The sequence below is a fragment of the Hylobates moloch genome, unplaced genomic scaffold, assembly GCF_009828535.3.
Source record: "Hylobates moloch isolate HMO894 unplaced genomic scaffold, HMol_V3 SCAFFOLD_14, whole genome shotgun sequence".
NCBI classification, from domain to species: domain Eukaryota; kingdom Metazoa; phylum Chordata; class Mammalia; order Primates; family Hylobatidae; genus Hylobates; species Hylobates moloch.
Genome location: NW_026652289.1, coordinates 70,398,371 through 70,417,672, shown reverse-complemented (window position 1 = coordinate 70,417,672; position 19,302 = coordinate 70,398,371). Strand labels below are relative to the sequence as shown.

Genomic DNA, 19,302 nt, shown 5'->3' with positions numbered 1-19,302 from the left:
CGACTTAGGTCAGGCCAGGCTTTCTCTTTAAAAATAAAAGGGGCACTCAAGAGTTCGAGATCAGCCTGGGCAACGTGATGAAACCACATCTCTACAAAAAAATAAAAAATTTAGTTGGGTGTGATGGTGCATACCTGTGGTTCGAGCTACTTGGGAGGCTGAGGTGGGAGGATCACTTGAGCCCAGGAGGTGGAGGTTGCAGTGAGCCGAGATCACACTACTGCACTCTGGCCTAGGGGACAGCGCCAGATCCCGTCTCAAAAAAAAAAAAAAAAAAAAAAAAAAATTCAAAGGGGCATCTTTGGGTATCTCCCCACGGACTCCCCATGTAGGTGATTTTAAAAACAGGAGTTTCAGAAGTCAAAGTGGCAATGGGCTGAATTTTACATTCTTAACACAGGCAGCCAGCCATGGTATTTCTATTGCCAGAAGGACTTTAGTTTCTTATTGGCAAGCAGTTTCCAGGTTCTCTTCACAAAGTTGCTTCCAGGATTTCCAACTAAGAGTTCAAATTATTTTGGGGAAACTTCATGATTTTAGTGCTGTGGTCCAAAATGATCCAGTAGTAATGGCAGTTTCAGGCCTAGGGACTAAGAGGAATCCAAGAAGCGGCACTTAAGTGTCTCTGCATCTCAGGAGAAGGGGACGTGTGTGAAGAGTGCATATCTCTCCCACTGTTTTGCAAAAAAAGCCAATCTGGGCCTCAGCTGGGTAAGCCTCTACTTACTTATTAGCCTGTTAGGAAATGTGCTCGTTACTTGGAAACACTTTCAACTTTGAGCACACTGAACTAAAAGGTCTCTGAAATAGATACTAGAATTCTAAGATGCTTCATATCTTGGAGATTTGCCTGAGAGGATGGGGAAAAAAATCAAGTCTGATTACACTCCAGAGTCTCAGGGACTTTATCAACCAGGGGCCCAGGGCACATCCCTAAAACAGAGTCAGAATGACTTTAAGGGGCTGGTAGTAAGATCTTAGGCGCAGTTTAGGGTTGAGTGTTCAGTGTTTTCTGGCTCTAGGAAATCCAAGCAAAATCCTCTATCTTGGCTGGGTATGGCGGCTCACACCTGTTATACCAGCACTTTGGGAGGCTGAGGCAGGTGGATCACCTGAGGCCAGGGGTTCGAGACCAGTCTGGCCAACATGGTGAAACTCTGTCTCTGTTAAAAATACAAAATAAAAAATTAGCCGGGCATGGTGGCGGGCGCCTGCAGTCCCAGCTACTCAGGAGGCTGAGACAGGAGAATAGCTTGAACCTGGGGGGCAGAGGTTGCAGTGAGCCGAGATTGTACCACTGCACTCCAGACTAGGCGACAGAGCGAGACTCCGTCTCAAAAAAAAAAAAAAAAAAAAAAAAAAACTCTCTAACTTGAACTCTGCTTCAAGTTAGATACTGTTTGTTTGTTTGTTTATGTATTTATTTATTTGGAGATGGAGTCTTGGTCTGTTGCCCAGGCTGGAGTACGGTGGTACGATCTCAGCTCACTGCAACTGCCACCTCTCCTGGGTTCAAGCAATTCTTGCACCTCGGCCTCCCGAGTAGCTGGGACTACAGGTGTGTGCCACCACACCGGCTACTTTCGTATTTTTAGTAGAGACAGGGTTTCACCATGTTGGCCAGGCTGGTCTCAAACTCCTAATCTCAGGTGATCTGCCCACCTCGGCCTCCCAAAGTGCTAGGACTACAAGTGTGAGCTACAGCACCTGGCCTAGATACTGTTTAGATTCAAGAAGGAGTCATCAGTGGTAACTGAAAATAATGTAATCAGTACTTGGCATGAAAAGCAAACTTATCCTGTCAAAAGTCATTACCTTGAAGGATGTAAGCTGCTAACAAGGCAGCATCCGATGTTTTACAGAGGAGTCGGCCATGGTAGAGATCCCTTTTGATCTGTAGGAAGACTAAATACCTGGAGAGAAAACAGAGAATGAACTATAAAGGATTCCTTTGATTGCTTTAAAGATAGAAATATGTAATGTAAGCCTATCAAAATCTTTGTCAGGGTACTTTTACTACATTAAAAATAATCTTAAAACATAATGTAGAACAAATACATTCTCCATTTCCCTGGAAACTCTTTCAGGTACTTTGCCCTGAACTGACTTGAGGTTCAGTTCAAGATATGTCAGTTTCCTCCTGTAGCTCAAGTCAGAAATGGCTGTTTCCTGGTAAAAGCATCACCCCACAGTGCTGGGCTTTGGAAGGAGCCAGCCCCAGTCAATCCGGTGCCGAAAAAGAAAACTATGCCATCAGAGACTGGCAAACTGGGCCTCTCTCTGCCTTGGATGCCAGCTGATGTTCCTTCTTAAGTAGAACGGTGGGTGAAGGAACTAGCCCAGGAAGAGTTCAGCCTCAACTTGCCAAAAGAATCTGTCCATATGTGGAAACAGCCTGTAGTTACTGAGGTCAACCAGACCTTTGAAATGGAATAAAGTGTAAGAAGAGTGAGCTGAGATTGTGCTACTGCACTCTAGCCTGGGCAATCGGAGAGAGACCCTGTCTCAAAAAAAAAAAAAAAAAAAAAAAAAAAAAATGCAACAAGAGGCACTGGTTAAAGAAGCACACAAATGAAGCAGAAACCTGGGGCCAGCACCTCTTTAAATACAGAAAGCTGTTGCCTCAGGTGGAAGCAGCATATCAAAAACAAGAGCAAATAGTAGCTGACATGTATTGAGCACTTATGATCTGCCAGTCCAGGTGTTACACACTTTACATGCAATATCTTATTTAATTCTCACATGCCACTTTGAGATAGGTACTGTTATTATCCCCATTATTCCAGATAGAGAAGCTGAGGCTTTAGTGATTTTCTCATGGACATACAACTAAGTGAAAGAGCCAGGATTCAACTTCAGCACTGTGAGACCCCTGAACTTGGCTCTTCACTATGATATTCTGCCCTCCTTGCACTATAAATGCTTTGCAGTTTCACTAGTTGGATGGACCCTGTCATAGTGGAATGGAATTGATGACTTTCCATTTTGAAATGTTTTCACAAGGAGTGTGGTCTTTATTGCTCTTCTTAGAAGACCTGTAAGATTATGAGAAGCATCAGTCCCTTTAGTGGGTCACCTACCATGGTGGCTCCTTGGCCAGGGAACATCTCTGGTGATTTAAAAATATTTCCACAGATTCTTTGATAATCCTAATTTCATGAGGTAGAGCTTAATTCCTTCTGAGTATGGCTTAGACTTGGTGACTCACTTCTATTAATAGAATAAAGCATGAGTGAGTGTCTGACTTCTGAGGTCATAAAGTCATTGCAGCTTCCTCCTTGTTCTCTTGCCCTTGGATCACTCATTCTTCTTGAGGTTGCTTCAGCAGTCCTATAGAAAGGTCCATGTGGTGAGGAACTGGGGCCTTTGCCAACAGCCAGCAAGGAACTGAGGCTTTCGGCCAACAGCTATTTGAATGACCCATCATGGAAATGAAGTCCCTACCTCCAGTCAAGCCTGTGGATCACTGCAGCCCCAGCCAACCTCCTGACTGCAACCTCGTGATTGACCCTGAGCCAGAACCACCCAGCTAAGCTGCTCTTGAATTCCTGACCCATAGATACTCTGAGACAATTAAACACTTGTTATTTTAAGTTAACTTTTATGGTGCAGCATCCTTAGGGGAGTAATGAAAATGTAGTAAAATTCCTTTAAATTCTAACAGTCTGAACCAAAAAGAAATTGACTTCTCCCTGGACAATTGGAGGTTTCCATTGTTTCTGTTTTCAGGCTGAAGAATAAAACAGAGGATTCCATGTTCACTTGATCAGGTAAAAATGCTCAAGAGGAAGAGGGCTGTTGATAGTGCAACTTCTAGGAGGTGGTAGGAAGGGGTCCTAGCAGGTAACTCTGAAGGCTTGGGCTTGAAGATTCAAGCAATTAACAAACAGAAATGAGAGCGCAACCAAGCCTTCTTCTCTCCTCAGTGCTTGCTACTCAAAGTGTAGTCCACATATCAGGGGTATCAGCATCACTTGAGAGCTTATTGGAGATAAAGAATATAGGCCCATCCTACACTTCCACCTACACCTTTTAACAAGATCCCCAGGTGATTTGTGTATAGATTAAAATTTAAGAAGCTGTCCTAAGAAAATTCAAAAGCCATCTTCTAATCACAGCAGGATGGACTGCCTTCCTCAGACCAAAGGGAAGGTGAGTCTTAGTCTGGAAGTTAATAAGAACCCATCCCCTCACTCCCACCAACCCTACTCTGTCCAAATGTTTGCCAAGAAAAGCGAAAGGAAAAAAGACATCATGTAGAGTGAATAATTAAGATGGATCTACCAAATCAAGCTCGTCTTCACTCTGCTTCCCACAGCAAAATGCCACACGGTGTGTGGGAGAGAGTGAGTGAGCACTTCTCTGCCTCTCACTGTTCCAACTCCCACCTTCCACAGGCTTCAGCAGGATGTGGATGCAAACCTTTTGCCCCTTACTCACTGATCACTCCCTGGGCCTGGATTCATGCATCACGTCTTCCATGTTTCTCTGCTTGTCTGTGTCCAAAATTCAGGGACTGTACATATTGGACTAAAGGAGATATTGCAAAGGGATAACATGGCTCTGGGCAGTGATTCTCAATGTGGCAGAGAGGGGAACATCTTTCAGGGGGAGCCCGTCAGAATCCGTATGTGCCGGGGGTGCTCCTGTGGTTTGAAAAGGCCCCTTTGGGCTGGGCACAGTGGCTCACGCCCGTAATCCCAGCACTTTGGGAGGTCGAGGTGGGTGGATACCTGAGGTCAAGAGTTCGAGACCACCGTGGCCAACATGGTGAAACCCCATCTCTACTAAAAATACAAAAAAAAAAAAAATTAGCCAGGCATTGTGATGTAGGCCTGTAATCCCAATTACTTGGGAGAGGCTTAGGCAGGAGAATCACTTGAACCCAGGAGGCAGAGGTGGCAGTGTGCCGAGATCGTGCCACTGCACTCCAGCCTGGCCAACAAGATCAAAACTCCATCTCAAAAAAAAAAAAAAAAAAAAGGAAAGGCCCCTTTAAAGTTTCTGATTTGCTCCCCTACTCCTCCCACCCAAGGGAACATGATCCTGCTCACACTGAGAACCACTGTCTTTCCAAGGCATCATTATTGATGGCCTCAGGTGAACTGGAATGGAAACAAGGCTTTCCACTGCTGGGCGGGGTTCCTTTTGATTTCTGGTGATAAAACAGCTGCAGGGAGGTTAAAGGCAAGGCCACGGGGCATTCTCAGGCAATGTCATAGAACTACATGGGAAGAGGGAAAAGGGTACACCAGTATCCTAAAGAAACAAACCATAGTTGAGGACAAGAGGAGATGAGCTCATGAAAGAATCAACTGACAGCTTCAAGAGAGAGAACGAGCTGCACCAGGGCTCCCCCTCCCCTTTCTGCCACAGTGGCTTCCATCGAGCTTTGTGTTTGGTTCATTTAAGGAGATAACCAGTGACTCAGTGTTGTTGGTGGAAATATATTCCACATGACTCATAGCATCCTTAGACCTATTCACAAGAGACCCTGGCATGTTCTCCCCTGCCACACAAGGGCCTAAGGAAGACTATCTTGTTGCCCAAGGCACTATCTCCAGGGCCACTGTGTGTTGCCAGGCAAGGGATCAGCCTGCTGGGGCTGCCCAGTGCAGCCCTCCTGAATCTCTGAACCTCAGAACATTTCATAGCCAAGGAAACAGAAGTCCAGAGATGGAGAGTGACTTATCTGAGGTAACACAGCAATCAGAATCCAGGCCTTCTGACTCGGCCCATGGTAATTCACTTAGTTACCAGGTTAGTCCTAATCCAAGTCAGGAGAACCCTTTGTTATCAGAGAGATATTCTCACTGAGACCAAAGGAGAAATGAGCTCTAGACCGGATTTAGGAGAACACGCTTGTTTCTGAGGAAACTGGTTTTTTGTTTTTTAAACTCTGCTGATCTCTTTCTGGCCTCAAAGGGGCTTTACCTCACCTCCATTTTTGTTTGAATGCTAGTGTTGTCCTAAATTGATTGGAGTGTGAATCAGGACAGAATGAGCAAGAGCCTGCAACATGCCAGGGAAAACCTGAGCTTTTGTGTAATGCGAACATCTCTCCAGGGTATTGGCTTTGGCATAATGCTTTCTGATATCAGAGGGTGGGGATGAGTCCACAGGCATTTCCAGAGTTTAAGGCTGTGAACTCTGGAAAGCACTGGAGGCTCCTGGAGAGTTTTTTCCAGAAGATCCTTTGGCCTTACCTTCCCTTCAAATATTCTTTGCCACTGGCTTCCTCTATTTACTATTTCCTTTTTCCTGACTATAATTACGTTTAGTTTGTCTTCCTCCCCAATACTAGACTGTAAGCTCCTTGAAGTCAGAGCCTATGTTTTATTTATTTTTAATATTCTTCTACAGGGCCTAAACATCCTGTGCCTAGCTTATCCATCCATCTATCATCCATCCATCATCCATCCATCCATCCAGTTCTGACACTTACTATATGTGCCAGGCACTGTCACAGGTGCTGGGAATGCAGTAGAGAACAACCTGGAGTCCTGTTAATGGAGCTTACATTCCAGTGGGGGAGATGACAAAATAATAACAAAACAAAATAACAATAAAGACTCACATTTACTGAGTGCATGCTGTGTGCCCTGTTTCATTCAGTCCTCCCAGCAACTCTATGAGGTGACTACCATTTTTTTTCTTTTTTTTTTTTTTTTTGAGACGGAGTCTTGCTCTGTTGCCAGGCTGGAATGCAGTGGTGCAATCTCCGCTCACCACAACCTCCACCTCCCGGGTTCAAGGGATTCTCCTACCTCAGCTTCCTGAGTAGCAGGGATTATAGGCACGTGCCACCACGCCTGGCCAATTTTTTGTAGTTTTAGTAGAGACAGGGTTTCACCATGTTGGCCAGGCTGGTCTCAAACTCCTGACCTCAGGTGATCCGCCCACCTCGGCCTCCCAAAGTGCTGGGATTACAGGCGTGAGCCACTGCGCCCGGCCTGTGACTACCATTTTAATCCTTGTTTAATGGATGAGGAGACAGAGTGCTTAGAGATACTGTTCTTGCCTTTTCACAGAGCTAGTTAAAGAACAACCTGGGATTTGAAGCCAGCTCTTTCTGATTTCTTAGCCCAGGGGTTGGCAAACTACAGCCCACTGCCATAGTTTCCAATGAAATAAAATTTTAGTGGAACACAGCCTTGCTCATTCATTTATGTATCGTCTATGGCTGCTTTCACACTACAATGACTGAATTGAGTAGTTGCGACAGAGACCATATGGCCCAACAAGCCAAAAATACTTACTATTTGGCCCTTTGCAGAAAAAGTTTGCCAATCCGTCTTAGCCTAAGCTAGGCTCAAGTGATGTTCATTGAAGGCATAAGTGACCTGATGACTCCATTCATTCATGTATGTATTGATTCATTCTATTAACATTTTTTGGAGCACCTGTTGTGTGTCAGACATTTTGCTTCCTTGGATGGTGGGGCCCCATTTGCAGTCAGTTTCCTTCTCTTACTTGATCTTTCCAAAGAGTTCATACACCTGCAATCCCTGTTAAAAGCCAAATCTGGTACCTGAATTTCCCATTTTCTTTGCCTTGTCTCTAGCCTAGACAAGAAAATCTGTTTATTACTTTAAAAATGACAAAAGAAATTAATCAGGATTTGGCAACTAAATTTATCATCTGGGAAGAAGCCAAAAGATCAACTAAAGCTAGTTCTGTACTCCCTACTTCATCCCCTTCTCTCAGCCTGGCTTTATGGGAATGGCTGAGACAGCAGTGAAATTTAGGACCAATATTGCCTGGAAAAAACACACTGACAGCTAAATTAGTTTGGCAGCAAGGTGGGATGGAGGGCTCTAAGCCAGGGATGAATTACGGGTGTTGAGTGAGGCTGGGGACAGTATCTCCTCTCTTAAGATCAGTAGCGATGTGAATGAGGAGAAAAATGCCGCTAATTCCACAGCCTCACAGAATGCCCCAGGGAGGAGGAGGCACAAAGACTGCAAATCAGGACCAGGCACCGGTGGTTCACACTCCTGACAATGCTGGAAAATTGCATACTAGGTAAAGAACGCTGGTGAGGTTGAGAGAGAGGGGAAAATTGCCCAAGATGCTTAGCACAAATGCATGCAGATGGAGAGGAGCTCATTCTCTTGCCAGTGTCCTTGAAGTCTGCTGACTTGGTGAGCATGGTCCTAATGCTGTGCTTACCAGGACTTGGATGATTACCTGGGATAGCTTCTGTCTCAGGACTCAGAAGTTAGCTGCTTAAGTTTTAGGATTCTAGCTGGTGGGGAAAGGGGACAGAGGAGGAGTGGAGATTATTAGAAAAGAAGTGCCTTTCACATAAACACGGAGAAAAGCCAGTACTAACTGTACTTGTGCATGATGCAGAGCCCCTGGGGCCTATGGACTGTGTAATGAATCTGGCAACGAAATATTGAGCCTTTGCTCAGTGCAAGGCTAACTGTGGGTATATTAAGAAGTATAAGAGGCCGGTATAGTGGGTAATCTTCCCGACAATTCTATGAGGTAGATATTACTATCCCCATTTTATAAATGAGTAATCTAAGGTTAGAGAGGTTAAGTATCTTATTTCCAAGTTAAGTATCTTATTTGGCTGTATACAGCCAACAAATGACATAAGTAAGATCTGAGCTCCCAGGTCTATGCTGCTTCTTGGGTAGGAAGGTCTGTCCATTCATATAAGATAGTGACACTGGACTTAGAAAATTGCATTATGATTATTTTTTTTTTTTTGAGACAGAGTTTCACCCTTGTTGCCCAGGCTGGAGTGCAATGGCGTGATCTTGGCTCACTGCAACCTCTGCCTCCCGGGTTCAGGTGATTCTCCTGTCTCAGCCTCCCGAATAGCTGGGATTACAGGTGTGTGCCACCACACCTGGCTAATTTTTTGTCTTTTTAGTAGAGACAGGGTTTCACCATGTTGGTCAGGCTGGTCTCAAACCCCCGACCTCAGATGATCCACCCACCTTGCCCTCCCAAAGTGCTGGTATTACAGGAGTGAGCCACCGCGCCTGGCGGAAAATTGTATTATTAAGAGCTCTTCCTAAGGGCCAACATAACCATACATTTCCAGTCCTTTAATCAAATTGGAAAGCCATGTGTCTGTGGTGCTCTCACTGGCTGCTCCCTGTCATCCCCACTGTTGGTCCAGTGAGGTGGACAACAAAAACGTGTTAGGTTTGCTCCGATATGTAGACAGGAGTACAAATTTTGGGGTCTGCCCTGGCACTGGTACCTCTTTTAGCAGAGACAGATAGAAGTTCAGAGCTAAGGCAAACACTCTGGACATCATGAATGGAGCAGGCTAGTGATATTTTAACAAAACTCTTGAAAAATTTTTTTTTGAGACAGAGTCTCGCTGTGTCACCAAGTCTGGAGTGCAGTGCTGTGATCTTGGCTCACTGCAACCTCCAACTGACGGGTTCAAGTGATTCTCCTGCCTCAGCCTCCCGAGTAGCTGGGATTACAGGCGTGATGGCCCGGCTAATTTTCGTATTTTTAGTAGAGATGGGGCTTCACCAAGTTGGCGAGACTGGTCTCGAACTCCTGACTTCAGGTGATCCTCCCGCCTCAGCCTCCCAAAGTTCTGGGATTACAGGCGTGAGCTACCACGCCTGGCCTGAAATTTTAAACATAGTGGTTCTACCCTTACTCACCTACCTAAAGCCTTAGGGTGTCTATGATTTGGATGGATTTGGTTTTCTGAAGCAAAGCAAGAGCCACCTCCACTTCCACGTAGATGAGCAGAGCCTGGAGCTTCTATGCCTAGTAAGAGACATGAAATTTGGTTCTAGCTACACTCTTCACTGTCTTCAGTGCTTCAGAGTAGATGGGTACACACGTCCTATGCATCTGCAGGAAACAAGCCTTCCTGAAGAGGATTTCCCTCAACTCCCATGTGAAGGGCCCATGTGAAGAAGCCACTTTTCTCCCGTCCCACTTCCTTGTTGCCTTTGTACTACTAATTCCTGCTTCTTGCCCCCTCCTCTCCCCATTTCCTGATTTCCCCTCTTAGAGAAACTTTTGCTCCTTTCACTCGGCATGCTCTTTAGATCAGGAAATGAAAATAATTCTGGCCAGGCGCGGTGGCTCATGCCTGTAATCCCAGCACTTTGGGAGGCCGAGGCAGGCGGGTCACGAGATCAGGACTTCGAGACCAGCCTGGCCAACATGGTGAAACCCTGTCTCTACTAAAAATACAAAAATTAGCCAGCCGTGGTGGCAGGCACCTGTAATCCCAGTTAGTCAGGAGGCTGAGGCAGGAGAATCGCTTGAAACCAGAAAGCGGAGGTTGCAGTGAGCTGAGATCACGCCACTGCACTCTAGCCTGGGCAACAAGAGCGAAACTCTGTCTCAAAAAACAAAAAAAAAAGAATTCCGTATTCTTTCCTCCTTCTTCCCTCCTCCTTTTCTGTCTTTGGAATTTTCCCATGCAGTTAAGGATCTAGGAGTGGATCTCAAAGCCTTACAGGATAAACGGTCTATATGGCTGGCAATATCCTCATTCCCACCTTTGCTGTCTACAAGGTCTTAGGGAACGGGTTAGAGCTGACAGTGCTGTCTCTTCCTCAGCTCTAGGATTCCTTGGCATCACATCCTCACCTATGGTCCTGCCTTCTACAAAGTAACATCAAGGTTTTGCTTATGTCAAAATTAGGTCTTTCTAATATAAAAATTAGGGATCCCTGTTGTAGAGTTCTTGAATCTCTGAGGTGAGACTTTCAGAGTAAATTTGGCTCAGATACACAAAATCCTGGGGAAGCTTTGAAGCTCTCACTCACTGACCCTCTTTTAGGATGGCTGTGGGCACAGAGGTTCTTTTTCATCCTCAAAGGGTGCTGGATGAGACAGGATGCATTCCACGCAGTTGTCTGCCTGCCACAGAACATGATCCCCACAATAAAGAGTTTATCACAAACCTGATCCAACAGCACACCAGAGTTTACCCATTTTGATTTTAAATCTTCAGTATCTCCCAGCTTATCTTTCAGTGTCATGCCTTTGGCATTTTCCAAGTATATCCATTAGATCACTTGAATCTATTTTCAACCCCCAAAATAAGCAGCAACATAGCTCTCTCCAAAAATGTCCACAGTGGCCACATCATAGGTAAAAGAAAAGATGCTTCTGATTAGTTACTCCAGAACTCTTTGAGAGTGACCAGTTCAAGATGTAGTATTCACACTTCTTGAAGGAAAGAAGTCTACTCTGTTGCAACTGCACTGAGGGGTACACAAAGGAAGCATGTGGAAATAAAATACAGAAGTCATTATATTTAGGAAGAGTTCCTTGCCTCTAAGAGTTAGGCGCTTCCAAATGAGAGGCTCTAAGAGGTCACCATTCCCCTTTCCTATGCTCTCCAACAGGTCCTAATGGCTGCGGGAAGCATGTTCACCTCACCTGGTTATTTCTTCTTTCAGAGCAGCAGGGTCTGCAGGATAAAACTTCACACGGAAGCACATGGTGAATGGAGGCTGGGCTGCAGAGAAAAAGAGGTGCTTATCAGGGAAGACCCTCACCCAGAAGAGGACAGGGCTCTACTGCCCACTAGCATGAAGCATCAGAAGAGAACCTTCATATATTTAGGGCCAACTTATACTCAGAACAGTGGAAAATTACATATGTAGACCAAAACTTGCAATAAGTGGGAGGTTTCATCCCACCCTCCCCAGGGGTGTGGCTTGAGTCTTTTCAGGGAGAATACTTACATCTCAATTGTTTCACCACAGACTTTGTAAATTCCAGCCAATGCTGAAACAGAGAACACAGAACATGAAAACCCTAATGAGAAGGGCTGTAAAATATAATTTGTTTTCTCCAACTTAAAAAACTAGACAGATTGTAGCCTAGGGTGAAAGCAGCCCAAAAGCTTATGAAAGATAAGTTTGGAGAGTAAAGAGTGATATGATTTTCTGAAATGAGCTCCCATGGAGCCAGCTGTGAAAGGGGGAAGAGTTCCAGCTTCAGATGCCATTTCTGGGCTTCCCTGGAAATGCTGTCTTCTAAATCAGGGTGCCAAAGTTCTGAGCCATGTTTTTGGCATGCGATTAAGGCACAAGCGACTGCATGTATGTGTGGCGGGTACAGAGCCCCACCTAGGTTGAGTCGGGAAATACTGACTTTAATGGGTGGTGTGTGTTTCTGTTATGCACCAGCTTTTTTTTTTTTTTTTTTTTTTTTTTTGGCAGGAGAGTGGGGATAGAAGATATTGGTAGCAACTCTAGAAAGTAGTGAGAAGTGGAAATTTCCTAAGTCAGGGATGGCTGGTATATATTCCATCTTTCTTTGAGTAACATAAATTGCCAACCCTTGTGTTAGAAAACACATACTCAGGATTCCTTGGCATCCAGTGATGTTTTAAAATCTAAATCTCAAATGATAACTAATCCCAACCAACGTGTAGGATAGTACCTTCTTCCCCTTGGATTTTCAAGGAGCCAGGATATAGAGGCAAAATACATTTTCCCATGGTACTTATGTTTGGGGGAAGCAATGAAACCATTCTATATGTGTTTCTTAATTCTACATGGATCCTTTATAAATTTTATTATTTATGTTTGTTGCTTTTTGCTCATCAGGATTAGGTAGGACTGCTATTAATTGGGGTTTGATTATCCAGAGGTAGCTTAACATTGCCAGATGTAAGCTCCATGAAGGCCCAGAACTGTCAGTCTTGTTTACCACTGAATCAACAGTGCCTAGCACAGTGTTCAATAGGTAGCTGCTGAATGGCAAAGGGACTGGGCCCATACTTCCTTCTTTTCTGGCTACTTCCATTTAGTGTAATGTCTTGGCAGAGTCCTCCCTCTGGCAGGAGAGCAGCCAGGGCCCTGCAGTCAGCATCTTGGCCTCCCTTAATTCCCAGTGATCACTTTCTGGGCTGGGCCATGGGTCATGCAGTTAATGGACCCACTAAGAGCCAGTTCTTCCATCAGCTCCACATGGATAATCTGGACTGACATTCTGCTCTCCTGCTTCTGCTGATCTGAGTTCCCACAAGGCTGGCAACTCATTATAGCCACTCAATGTGGTTAAGAGGCCCTTCTCACATTACACGGCCCACCACGGCTCAGCTTCACAGGGAGGCAAAGGCAAGAGATGAAATTGCTCAGAAACAACTGGGGTTCCAGGGTATGCCTGTGAAGACGGAGGAGGCCTATCTGTTCAGAGCACACTGGAATTGTGGACAGTGAGGAGAACACAGCCAGTGCCAGGGACTCAGTACACAGAACACCAACACCCCTAGACATTAGACTGATAGATTAAAAGAAATAAACAAAGGAAGGTAGAAATTAATGACTGTGAGATGCATTATCAGCAGAGGGCAGATAAAGCTGAATGACAAAAGGCTATTCCCCTTGACAATAGCTAGAAAGAAGATTTTAGTTTTATTGTAGTGAGAGCTCAAGAAAGGACTGAGGTTGGAGGAGAGTAGCAAGGGGTGAGAAGGGACTGGAGATCTGTCACAGCTGATCCATGGGGTTTGGAATCTGGCAGAGAAATCTTGAGAGGAACCCAAGAATACGGTGATGGCCAGAGTGGCTTTTTGCAAATGCCTGACCAAATCGGTCCCAGATTCACTAGCAAACAGACAACATGGGTTTGGGGAGGAAGGATTAAAAGAAGAGGAAAAGAAGATTCAGAGAGGAGTGTTTCCTCCTCTATCTGAGTGAATGGGCCAATGTGGCACAATCTTCAGACTCTAGGGGCTTGAAAGGGTACAAAGCAGAGGCCAAGAGAAGGTGGAGGCCCTGGGCCTGAGTCAGGCATCCTGGGGAAGGAGAGTGAGGGCAGCTCCTCCAGGAGAGACCAGGAGAGCTTCCAGATGCATGGAGGCTCCTGCAGAGCAAGCACTGACATGGGGATGGATGTGAGTGCTGGGTTCAAACTGTCTCGAGACCCAGGGAAGGAGGTTTATTTTAGACCCTTACACCCTGAGGGAGCAGGGGAGCTCGGCTCCTCTATCCCTACCATGAATCAGTGGACTAAGGACAACTCTTTACAGGTCCCCATTTCCCTACAACCCTCAGATACTCTCTCAAGCCTCTCTGCTCTCCTTAACCCCTCCCGCAAGGCACAGAATTACACAACTTTCAGAGGCTATCAGTTATACATTCAGCATGGAATCTCAGAAACCACACTGGCCCTGGAGTCAAACAGGTCTGAGCTGGAGGCTGGCTTTGCCACTGACCTGGGGCAAGTTGCTTAACTGGTCTGGGACTTTATTTACTCATCTGGAGAACAGATATTATCATTAGGGATACTCATCTCATTTTGTTAAGGATGAGATGGAATAATATACGTGAAGCTCTTAGCTTAGTGCCTGGCACGACTCAGTGGGCAGTATACATCAGCTGCAAGAATTAGGTTTGTGTGCAGTGCAGAGCCTGGCAAGCAGTAGGAACTCCATAAATGTTTACTTCTCCTCTTTCCCATGTTCTTATCTCTCTAGCTCCTTCTCATTTTAACCTTGACCACAGCCACATATTCTCTTATTCTCCTCAAGCACATTCTGACCTAACTAAAGAACCAGTGAACAGGATATAATTTGCCTTTTTTTCTTCATATACCACCACTCTAGGGGATGAAGAGATCTTGGAGTAACTGCCCCCCCCCCCTTTTTTTTTTAAGGCAAGAGTCTTGCTCTGTCTCCCAGGCTGGAGTGCAGTGGTGTGATCTTGGCTCACTGCAACCTCCACCTCCCGGGTTCGAGTGATTCTCATGTCTCAGCCTCCCAAGTAGCTGGGACTACGGGGACATGCCACCATTTCTGCTAATTTTTGTATTTTTAGTGGAGATGGGCTTTTGCCATGTTGCCTAAGCTGGTCATGAACTCCTGGGCTGAAACAATCTGCCTGCCTTAGCCTCCCAAAGTGCTGGGATTACAGGCATGAGCCAGTGCACACAGCCAGCCTTCCTTTTTAAGGATAAAAGTTTGGACCAAACAAAAAAAACACCATCATTACCTCTCTACTTTAGTGGGGATGCCAGAGAGTACATCTCCACAAAGAGCACAGAGTAGATGAAGGGAAGTTATAGAAACTGCAGGTGTCTGCAAGCTGGGAGGCTGGGCAAATGGATCTAAGAAATACAACACTATAAGCCATTAACTCACTCATGCATTCATTTCTTCAGAAAATATTTATTGAACACCAACTACATTGTAGGCCTATGCTAGTTAGATGGGAGATAGTGATGAATGAGACAAAGTCCAGGCCCTCATGGAACTTATATTTTTGCAGGGAACACAGGTAATCACAGAATGATGTAATAAGTGCTGTAACAGGGTAGCAGAGGGCACATGGGGGCCCATAGGAGGATCCCTAATACAGACTGGGGTTAGGAGAGACTTCCCAGAGGAAGTAAAAGTCTAAGCTAAGACCTTAAGTGTGAAAAGGAGTTAGCTGGAAGAAGGGTGTGGAGTGTGGAGCGGTGAGGAAAAGGAGAAGATTCTAGGCAGGGGAACTCTATAGGTGAAGGCTCTGTAAAGAAAGAAGTTATGATGTATCTGGAGAGCAAAAATATCACTGTCTGGCGGGACCGCAGCAAGTTGGGGAGATGAAGCTGGAGAAATAGGCAGGGGCCTGAGATAATGGACTTGTTCCTGTATCTGTCTGGAATATCAGCACCCTTGTCTATCAGAATGCCCTGTGTCTGCAGAGCTGCCTATGCTGTGTAGAGCAGAGCAAGAACTGTAAGATCTGCAAGGTGCTGAAAGGCCTGCGCTGCTTTGGCTCTGTCTCTGTACTGCCTAGATTGGGTTGGTATGGCACCTTTGGTGAGGCCTTTCCTAACCAGTACAATGTGCTTCAGCCCACTTACTAGAAAGTGGGCAGGAGAGGCTCACCCTGTGACCTGGGCTCCGAGACCACAACTCCAGCCCAGCTGCTCTGCCTCCAACTTTGTGCAAATCATTGAAGCTCCCTAGCCTGCCATTTCAGCAACTGTAAAATGACAAGCTTCTCCAGGTGAGCTCTAGCCAAGGTGCTTTCCAGGTCTAATGCTATGATTTGAAGAGATGACATCCACAACTGCAGGGTCTGGTTGGTCCCTGATTCCTGAAGCTTGACTTTGAATATGAATGACAGTTCAAGACCTCAGGCTTACTGACTAGCCCTGTCCTCCTTTTGTGCTTTGAATATTGACTTACCCGCTGCTTATCTGGGTCTACAAAGCGGATACCAAAATAGTCTTTCTCAAGTAGGTTCAGGTGGTGGCAAAGAAGGTCAAACAGGTACTGGCCTTTGGCATCTCTCTGCAAAGAAAGCAAGCTCCATTGAGAAATGAGTGGGCTTCTTCAGTGTAACTTTTTTTCTTTTATAGCCATTAAAAGTTGTTTGTAACTGTTGCATGTGTCTATGAAAGGGGTGAATGTCCATAACTATGTCCTCCACATCACTGTCTGGAATCCAGAGGCTTTTAGCACCTGGAAGGAGCCCAAGAACCCTTCCCACCACAAAGATGTCAGAGAAATCAGGGTAGAGTCAGGTAAGCCCAGTTCCCATCTCAAATGCACGGAGCTTTCTTAAACTGTGGGCATAGGGAATGTCAGTGTGGAATACAGCAATAATTACACCAGGCCCAGCTGGCTGAGCCTCTAAAGTCTTGAATCTTGAATCCATCCACTTCTCTTCCTCTCCATTACCAACACCATAGGTCAAGCCACCACCATCCCTCAACAGGACCACTGCCAGAGCGTTCTAACTGATCCTCTGCCTCTGCTCTTGCCCTCTTCAGTCCATTCTCTGCACAGCAATGAGGGTGTCCACAATTTAGACATCATCTCTTTCTTGTTGAGTAAGTGATCAGGCACATTGTAGGATATTTAAACATACAAAAGAATATACTATGAACAGTAAGTCTCCCTTCCACCCTGGCCACCCTGTGCCCTGGTTCCTGTCCCCAGAAGCAACTTTTATCAGCTTCTTGTATATCCTTTTTTTTTTTTTCGAGATGGAGTCTTGTTCTGTTGCCCAGGCTGGAGTGCAGTGGTGCAGTTTCAGCTCACTGCAACCTCCACCTCCTAGGTTCAAGCGATTCTCCTATCTCAGCCTCCGGAGTAGCTGGGATTACAGGCATGCACCACCACGTCCAGCTAATTTTTGTATTTTTAGTAGACACAGGGTTTCACCATGTTGGTCAGGCTGGTCTCTAACTTCTGACCTTAGGTGATCTGCCTGCCTTGGCCTCCCAAAGTGCTAGGATTATAGGCGCGAGCCACCATGCCCAGCCCTCTTGTATATCCTTTATGTGATGTTTTATACACAGGCAAACCTACATACATATACATCTCCTCTTTTAAAAATACATTTTGTAACATATTTTTAAGCTCTTTTCTCCCACTTAGGGTATCTTGCAAATCCTTCTATGGCAATATATATAGATATGCCTCACAGTTTTTAACTGCTCCATGTCACTGCAATGAATCTAAAATTATTTACCCAGTTCCATATTGATGACATTTGTTTCTAATTTACTATTACAAACAATGTGGCAGTGAACATACAATGATCTTTATGTTACTCACTTCTCTTAATACTTGTTGCTCTCAGAATAAAATGAAAACTCTGATCATGGCATCCCAGGCCCTATATAGCCTGGCTCCTGACTTCTCTCTGCACTCACCCAAAATCATTCTCCTCACTATACTTCAGCCATGGCCTTTCTGTTCTGAACTCCCCAAGGCTTTTCTGCCACTGTCTTTGCATTCCCTCTGCTGGGAATGTTGTTCCTGCAGCTCTTTGCAGCCACTCCTATTTTCTGAGGACTCAGCTCAAATGTCCTCTCTTCAGAGAGGCCTTTCCCTATAGTACAGCCCTTCCCAGTTACTTTCCATCTCATTTTGCCATTTATGTCCTTCATAGCATTTATACCAATCTGTAATTATCTTGTTGATTTGTTTAGTTATTTATTTACTATCTGCTTTCTTTCTAGACTGTAATTTTCATGAGGTCAGAAGCCTTCCCCCAGAACTTAGCACAGGGCCTGATGCATGGCAGGCAGGTCCTCAATAATTATTTGGTGAATAAATTACTGATTGAATAGAAGGGAAAAGGTGGGCTAAAAGATTTCACAAAATGGTGAAAAGCTAGGCTGTTTATAACCCATAACCTTCTACTTCAGAGACCTGCCTGGGTGCCAAGGGTGAAGTGGGAGGAGAATGACTTGCAGGAAACTGTCAAAACATCTGGAGCCTGCACAGCATCCATCGCTGGCCTGTCCCCAGTGGTCTCTGCAGCTCAGTTCAGATGATCATCTCTGGTGGGTCTATGTCTAATTTTGCATGCAAATTGAGGTTGTATGAGGAATTTCTGTAGTGTAGTGGTTATCACGTTTGCCTCACAAATTGAGGTTGTAAGATAAGATCCAAAGATCTCTCCTGTGCCAAGGCCCAAGGCCATGGGTAATTACAGAAGGGCCTGGCCCTGCCCCAAGAATGAGCATATTTTTAAGACCTTCACAAAAGGTTTACAGCTCACCTCTTCCCCTTCTGCTAGCTCACCCCATACTATCCAAGGAGACCTATAGGGCAGGATGCTGATCTCACGGCAGTTATGTTAAAAAGTTTGTCCTTGCAGGAGCTGGAAGAATAGGTGAGCAGACAGCTCAACTACAGAAGGAGGCAACATGTGGGCAACGCCCCTCCTCTTCTGAGACAGGAATAATACAGGGTAGTCACAGGAGAATAAAAATTCTAGACAGCAGTTTCACATGACTAGAGGCTATGGGCTGATAAGACCCTGAAAAACAGGGCATGGACCAAACTAGCTAAGCCCCTCTGAACCCAATGTGTGGCTGGATTTGACCTAGGTTTCTCCTAGGACTTCACTATAAACTCGTTAACATACTAGTTCACACACCTACCAGCGCCAAGACTGTTCCAAGACCACCCATATTTGCTGTAAAAATAGGTGCCACTGCAGTTATGAGAAATCTCTACCAAGAATTTTCATGAATATTCCACCTCTTGGTTAAAGAAACCCATAAAGACGGAAACCCCAAACCCCACTGAGCGACTCTCTCGAGTACGCCTACGCTCCCTTTTCTTGAATGTGTACTTTGCCCTTTGCAATAAATCTCTGTACTTTTACTATTTTCTGACTCCTCCTTGAATTCCTTGAAAGAACTCTTATCTTCTCAATGGTGTCAAGAGCCTGGACCCAGCTGGGGTGGAAGTCTCACTGGTGTTTGGGGACCTCCCCCAGCCCACTGGTATCACTTCTGCTAGCCTCACACTCCCTCTCACAACATAAGCCTGAACTCGCAGGCCCTATTCCCCGTCTTTGGTCCCCCACAGGAAAGAGTGACTCTCAT

At 45.4% G+C, this 19,302-nt stretch overlaps 1 protein-coding gene across 16 annotated transcripts in view; it reads right to left on the bottom strand.

The window, feature by feature from the left end:
• The window catches only part of FRMD5 (FERM domain containing 5), a 351,142-nt gene that overhangs the window by 38,893 nt on the left and 292,947 nt on the right, over positions 1–19,302 (bottom strand). For 14 of the 16 annotated variants that reach the window (XM_032175396.2, XM_032175402.2, XM_032175399.2 and 11 more), the window contains 4 exons: positions 16,139–16,243; positions 11,697–11,739; positions 11,389–11,467; positions 1,816–1,913 (listed from right to left, as the gene is read on the bottom strand). In XM_032175396.2, coding sequence (XP_032031287.1) covers positions 1,816–1,913; positions 11,389–11,467; positions 11,697–11,739; positions 16,139–16,243 — 325 coding nt within the window. Of the gene's footprint in view, positions 1–1,815; positions 1,937–9,644; positions 9,716–11,388; positions 11,468–11,696; positions 11,740–16,138; positions 16,244–19,302 lie in introns of those variants that run through there. The other 2 variants (XM_058427360.1, XM_058427361.1) reach the window with 2 other exon arrangements.